The sequence below is a fragment of the Branchiostoma belcheri genome, unplaced genomic scaffold, assembly GCF_001625305.1.
Source record: "Branchiostoma belcheri isolate BF01 breed outbred unplaced genomic scaffold, Haploidv18h27 scaffold6, whole genome shotgun sequence".
NCBI lineage: Eukaryota > Metazoa > Chordata > Leptocardii > Amphioxiformes > Branchiostomatidae > Branchiostoma > Branchiostoma belcheri.
Window position 1 is genome coordinate 992975 of NW_017804242.1, and position 7540 is coordinate 1000514.

General features: G+C 40.7%; 1 protein-coding gene across 1 annotated transcript in view; it reads left to right on the top strand.

Annotated features, from left to right (window-relative positions):
- LOC109482214 (neurogenic locus notch homolog protein 1-like) overlaps window positions 1-7540 on the top strand; it is a 26448-nt gene that overhangs the window by 10917 nt on the left and 7991 nt on the right. The window contains exons 8-12 of the mRNA XM_019784907.1: window positions 5982-6098; window positions 6185-6295; window positions 6379-6489; window positions 6592-6702; window positions 7071-7181. Of these exons, the coding sequence (XP_019640466.1) occupies window positions 5982-6098; window positions 6185-6295; window positions 6379-6489; window positions 6592-6702; window positions 7071-7181 (561 nt within the window). The remainder of the gene's footprint in view (window positions 1-5981; window positions 6099-6184; window positions 6296-6378; window positions 6490-6591; window positions 6703-7070; window positions 7182-7540) is intronic.

Consider the following 7540-nt stretch of genomic DNA (forward strand, 5'->3'; position numbering starts at 1 on the left):
TGCTGTAAAGGTGTAGAAGAATAATGCTCTGGTTGGCTAAGTATGTAATCCATTCCTGGTCTAAGGAAAGAAATCTAACCTAAGAAACACAAATTTTGAGGAAGTCCCTAGTTGGACCAAGGGAAACAGAATTTGCAAACGTTGAAAAGGTAGGAGTATGTACTGTAAAGCAAGCACTGGTACTATTGCTAATAAGGTGTAGAAGAATAATGCTCTGGTTGACTATGTGTGACGGGGTTAACTCCCAACCATTGGTCTGGAGAAGGTCGATAGGCCATGGTCGGCTTAACATTACCATCTTTAAATGACTGTTTGGAAATTGAAATAGACTCAAGTTCCCTAGCTTGTTGGTGAGCATTTATCATTCAAGTTACTTCAGAATGTATAATTGTGATCCTGAAACTTTGTTGTAATGGTCAGGTCGAACTATAGCATTAGTGGTGACTTACTTATATTACTATTACTAATTAGACATGTAGCTCACACTACTAGTGGCAAGATGGAAAACTGGATTTTTTTTATTATTGTCACAACAGAAGTACAGATTTTGGCCCACACAGAATGATATGCAGTCTGATGATCTAGTGTTTGCTTGTGTCAGAGTCAAACTTTCATTTGCTCCAAATGGACACTGCAAGGTCGCACTTAAACTGTAAGGAAAAGTTTCATTTTCTGAACATGCCAGTGAGGTCCAAACTTTTTTATGTCATAATTATATTTGGCATTAACGTTAATGTATGTTTCTATTCAAAATAATGCTATATTTACAAATCCCTTTTACGTCTTATATGAATTGTTACATTCTGCTGACTTTGGTTTAAAAAGGAGATACAGCTCTTCTTTACAATGTTTCACCATAAGGCAATTGTAGAATGTGTGTCATTGATGCTGAGCACAATGTTACATTCAGTTGAAGAATCTCAATTTACTCTAACGATGATCTATTCACCAAGTATGGAGAAGCAAGTCCTAATGATGTACATATACATGTATCAAGAGTACATTCAGGCTACCAATGTTCATTTAGAAGCCAAGAAAAACCATTCAGAGATACAGACATCCCGATAAAATGGAACAAAACTGACTGTAGAGGTACAGCAACAGGCTATGATGATGGAAATGACTTGTTGACTGAATCCATACACCTTATACAATGTATAAGTTTGCCAACTTCCTAACTAGCTGGAAACGTTGTTTAAATTTTAATATGATGGAAGACATAAATTGAGAAAACTTGGAATGACTTATCAATGCCATCTCCTTCTCACAAGTTTTTTGAGATTTTGGTTGAGACAAAAAATATCACCTGCACAGAGCTGAAGGGTCTACAATGGTCCAAGTACAAGAGAGATGTAGAGAAATATAATGTACATGTACATGGTGCATGTAGTTACACTAAGTCTTGTAAAGTATCTTCACTTTGAAAAGGCTTGAAAGATCGGTGTTTTAGATGATATGGTAAACAAAAATGATGATCTGAATACAATGCATTTCAGAGCACATAAAAATGTTTGTGTATCTTATTTGTTTGTTTTGCATTACTGGTAGGCTGCTTTTACATGTAGGTGTAACACATCAGTTTTGTACAATACGTACGAGCTGCATAAGACCAGACTGTAAGTTTTGATACAATCACACCAGTATAGACCCCCTCTGTGGTGGTATCTTTAATATGTTCTAAACTGGTCCAAAGATCTGAAAAAATGTAACAAAACATTTATAACTATTATTGAAAACTAATATTACACTGGGCTACAAAACGAAATATGGACCAAACATGGACCAAATGCACTGCAAATGAATGGATGGATGGATGGATGAAAAGATCGGATGGATGGATTAAAGGATGAATGGAAGGGAGGAAATATGACTGACTGAATGCCATATGGTTCACAAATATGCCATATGGTTCACAAATTCCAGTTCTTTGCATAAAACATGGAAATAAAACCTTGAGTACACCACACTCTACACAAATAAACACTGCTTTTTTAATAGAGGAACTTTGGGCGTTGTTCCTTTGTTTGTTGGCTCACCCTTTCAGAGAAATTTCCAGTCGCAATATTTGCCTACGTATGCAACAACAATGTACTGCAAAACAGCGGGAAATGATTCAACTACATATTTCTTTTACACCTTCAACATTAGTGCCCCCCCCCCACCCCGTAATACGTTACTTGTTGTGCCTTGGACTGCCCCACCTTAGAAAAGGCTGCTAAGAAATTCATTTAATATCTAACTGCAAATTTCAAGGAATAGCTGACGGCAGCATATCGTGGAGAATTCTACCCAGTCGTCAGAGACTTCCCAGGCCAGGGGTTTCCACCTGGTGTCGGGACTGTCTAAGGTTCAGATCTACCCGTGCTGAAGACGACTTTCGTCGGAGGACCAGTGTTATCTGTTGACCGAGAACCAACATATCCCACCACTGCCACTATGTTGTGCTGTGTTCTGTCCTATAATGCTTGTTTTATGTGCAGTAGTGGCGCTGTATATTGGACACTGTAGACTAAAGTCCAGGCATTTCAAAGCCTCATGGAAAGCTTATTTAACAAAACTACGAGATAGCAATATATAGAGCTTATTGTATTTTAAGAATGTAATATCCATACATGCATGTCATTGGTCATTTGTCATTTTGTCACCATGTTGGTAGCGTGTAAGAGAATAGGGTGAAGGAGGTGACATTTCGAGACATGTTTGTATGCATGTTTTCTTAATTAGTCTCACACTGTTTCGTAGCTCTTTACACACCTTATTTGGAGTTCTTGCTCTGTGACATCAAACCATACCAGCCACAATGAATAAGTATTGGCATATATGCGCATGATTAGTTATTACATACACATGAAAGTTCCACCAGACCACCACTCAATATGATGTGCGTACGTGTGATCTCCCACGCTTAGAATTTAATCAAATTCTTATTTTGAAGTTTTCTTTGTTTTTTATTTTGTGATAATAGTCTCATCGGGGCTTGTTTTTAATCCAGGCTGTACGAATTCTAGGTGGGCGTCATCTTTTTCAGCCGTCAAAAATATGGCTGGTGCTTTTTTCGCAGATATTTGTTACCGACCGATGATTATGATTTGTTACACCAACTAAACGTTTATCACACATGATACAAAACCCAAGATGTCTGCATCAAATCGAGGTATGTCAGATTGTGTTGTAAGTTCTTTTAAAATGGTTGAACGACTTGTTATATCATATGTATCATGTATCAGTATCATTATTATAGATGGGTCTCGTTGAATTGTTAGATATAAGCAATTCAACATTCATACAATATGTACATGTAATAAGTTGCCATACAGTACCTGGTTCTTGTGATCATATATCATTCGGAGAGGTTTTGTATTATATCTATTATAAATGCATCTAAAATCAACATTATTCAATTTCTATATTCTTCTGCCGGTTGTGGTTGATAATGTACATGTTATCCCCATGCTTGTTTTCGCTGTTGAATTTTACAAGAAGATATCCAGTGATCTTTGTCGGAACAATTATTTTGATAATCGTAAATAAGATTTTAACAAGTTTTTAAAAAACAAAGACAAAGGTTTTAAAAAACCTGGCAACGTTACTCTCACAATGTAAACAATAGGTTAATACATTACAAATTGCCTTCTTATTATGAAAGACACTAAAGCCCCGTGATTAGCCCCATATGTTTTTAATGAAGTACCTCAAAATAATAAACATCACTAAGCCATAGACGATACTGACTGTCACAAAAAACGAAACGTGGCAAAGCTGTAAACAAATGAAATGTCCCGCATTCATTATCGGCATGAAAGTCTCTCCAATGATACTCATAAATACATTTTCCTACAAAAACCTGCCTATAGTTTCTTTAAGAAAGCTGCCAGTGACCCCTACCCAAAACCACCTCTTTCCCTCTACATTAGACAAAGGCGACAAGGAGAAGGAACAGGTGGGTGGAAGGAATAAAGTATTGGACAGAAAGTACGAAGTCACGGATCCGCACGGGGAAAGTATCTTTGCGTCGAGTTCTGGGCCAGACGAGCAGGATGATACAGATCAGAATCGTAGAAGCGTCCCGCCCCCCTTGCCACCGAGAAAGTACGAAGATGTGGATCTACACGGCCAAAGCATCATTGTACTGAGTTCTGGGCTCGACAAACAGGGTACAGATCAGGGTCGTAGGAACGTCCCGCCCCCGTTGCCACCACGGAAGTACGAGGATGTAGATCCGCACGGTGACAGTGTCTTGATCCATGGGTCCAATGGACCCCCGCCTCGACGGTTTGCTGATGAAGGGAAGGGAGGCAACACAGAGCAGTCTCCCGCAAAACGAGATGACGGCGGAAAGCACGGAGGCGCGGATCTAGAGGACTGCAGCGAGCGTGCGAAACGGGGCAGCGGGTTAAAACAAACTTCGACGCTTCCGCATCTTGACATGGGGGACCATGTGGTGGTATATCCGGAGCACTATGAAGAGTCGGAGTCCGACACGTATGCGTCCTACACGCCCGCGGATAGCATTGGAGACCAAGTGGGCGACGCACCCGGAGGCTTTTGTCAGAAAGTTAGAGGTATGTCCAGATCAAATACTTCTGCATGTATTAGCCACATATACAAAATCATTACAAATACATTCATGATTCTTTTTAGGATATATTCTACACCAAAAACCTGACTACAGTTGCTTACAAAAGAAGCCAGGGACCCTAAGCCTATACCACTTTTCATCTACATTATGTCTGCCACCCAAAAATTATCATTGATAGTTATTATCACCTTGATACATAGCAACATATTTTTTACTTCAATGGAGTTTTGCGAATTTTGAACTTTTTTTTATTAAAACAGCAAAAAACATATATTAAGAACTCAAGTTCCATGGAACTTATATTAACGGCGCCATCTACACAAAATGATTAAACAGAGATATACTGATTACATGGACAAATAAACAAATATGCAAAATAGAAACAAGCTAATTGGGGTAATTCTGATCTTTAGATCATGCTGTGGAATTGTGGAGTAAGGTGAAATCTGTAAACACTTTATGGTGTATACTCGGCTGCGGACTTCTGCTGGTAGCGTCGGGTTTCATCGCTGAAGGTCTGTCGCCTGGCAGTCTCATACCCGGAGGAAAGGTGGGCAGGCATCTTTATTACTTCCGCTTGTGGAAGTATGACTTTGGGTGGGTGAGATGTGGGCTTGTGTGTCTGTATGTCCAGACAGTGCAATGTAGGTCGGTGAGTTGACTGTGTGCACCAAAATAGAGACATTGCCCCAAACCCTATACTGAAGTCAATGATGAATAGATGAGCTTTCACAACCAACACATTGACTTGGTGTGTGCATCTGTCTGTAAACGTAGATTCAAGATGGCTTGCTGATCGGTAAGACGCTAGAGAAGCCACGCAATCCATGGTGGACGGCGTCCTACAAGGAAAACAGCTCGGATGTCGCTTTTCCCATCCCACCGGCACCTCCGACCAAGTCTGGCACCACGTGGCAGACCGGATTCTACGAGATGATGAACAACTCAGTTGTCGTCAGCTTGACCACGCTGCCTCCACTGTCTGGATGGAAATGGACTGATGACCCCCATGTAGACGTCACTACAAAAGACAAGACATTACCAGTGACACTCACACCTCCATCAACAACAGGTAAACCCACAAGTAAACGTACCGCACCTGCTTATCACATTTTCCCTCATTATATCTTCGAAGGGAAGTTAATACTGTTAACTGTTAATTTACACGTAGGTATTGACGATGCAGACAAGTGCATCAAGGCTCCTTGCCAGCATGGAACCTGTGAGAACAAAGATGGCGGCTACAAATGCACCTGTGAATCCGGATGGACTGGACAGAATTGTCAGCAAGGTGAGATTTACTTTGCATACTTTACACTTGTCCCTTTCTCCACCCGTCCTTCCTTCCTTTTTCTTGAAGGCATTGATTTAAAAGATACATTGTATTTTCTTTATCACACAGATATCAATGAGTGCGTACGAAACCCATGGCCATGTCAACATGGAGCTTGTGTGAACAAAGATGGTGGATACAAATGCACCTGCTCACCTGGATGGACTGGACAGAACTGTCAGCAAGGTGAGTTCCATACTTGCTTTAAGGCATCAGGTATGGGTTTTTAGCGTGTTTTCAATCAGCATCAGCTGTCCATTTTTCTCATACAGACCTCAATGAGTGTACCAGAAACCCCTGCCTTCATGGAACCTGTGTGAACAAAAATGATGGATACAAGTGTACCTGCTCACCTGGATGGACTGGACAGAACTGTCAGCAAGGTGAGCGCCTTTTTGTACAGTGTGTGTTGCCAGTGTGTTTTTAATCTGTTCAGCTACAAATACTGCACGTTTCTTCCATACAGATATCAATGAGTGTACCAGAAACCCTTGCCAGCATGGAACCTGTGTGAACAAAGATGGCGGCTACAAATGTACCTGCTCACCTGGATGGACTGGACAGACTTGTCAGCAAGGTGAGTTCCCTATTTGTATTATGAGTAAAAACTGATGCTTGAGGTAATTTCAGCGTGTTTCTAATCAGCTCAGCTATAGCTGCTGTACATTTCTTTCTTCAGACATCAATGAGTGTTCCAGAAACCCTTGCCAGCATGGACGCTGTGTGAACAAAGATGGCGGATACAATTGTGCCTGCTCACCTGGATGGACTGGACAGAACTGTCAGCAAGGTGAGCACTTTTTTCTGTAGCTACCTTTCAATTAGCATACATGTTTTTTTCTATTTCCATCTACCATTCCTTCCATTTTCTTTCTTTCTTCATATGGTTGTTATAGCAGTGATCTACATTGTGCATGGCATATCTGTATGTCTTTATAACGCAGACATCAATGAGTGTACCAGCAAACTCTGTCAACATGGACCTGTGTGAACAAAGATGGCGGATACAGCTGTACCTGCTCACCTGGATGGACTGGACAGAACTGTCAGCAAGGTGAGCGCCTTTTTGTGTGTACTGTGGCAGAAAAAGCATAATTATTATGTTCTCAGTGTGGTTTCAGTCAGTTCAGCTACAATTGTGTACATTCTTTCATGTAGACATCAATGAGTGTACCAGCAAACCCTGTCAGCATGGCCGCTGTGTGAATACATGTGGTGGCTACAAATGTACCTGCTCACCTGGATGGACTGGACAGAACTGTCAGCAAGGTTAGCTACTTTTTGTCTTCCTGTTGCCACTCACAGTCAGGTCTAAAGGTAGTTTCATGGCTTGAATTTCGTTACATAAGTTTTATTTATGTATGGAATTTCTTTCTTTATCACACAGACATCAATGAGTGTACCAGCAAAATCTGTCAACATGGAACCTGTGTGAACAAAGATGGTGGATACAAATGTACCTGCTCACCTGGATGGACTGGACATGACTGTCAGCAAGGTGAGTTCCTTTTGGTGTGAAGTAAAAACCAAGGCATAAATGTGTTTTCAGTGCGTGTGTACATGTATCTAATCAGTTCAGCTGCAACTGCTGTACATTTCTTTCACATAGACATCAATGAGTGTTCCAG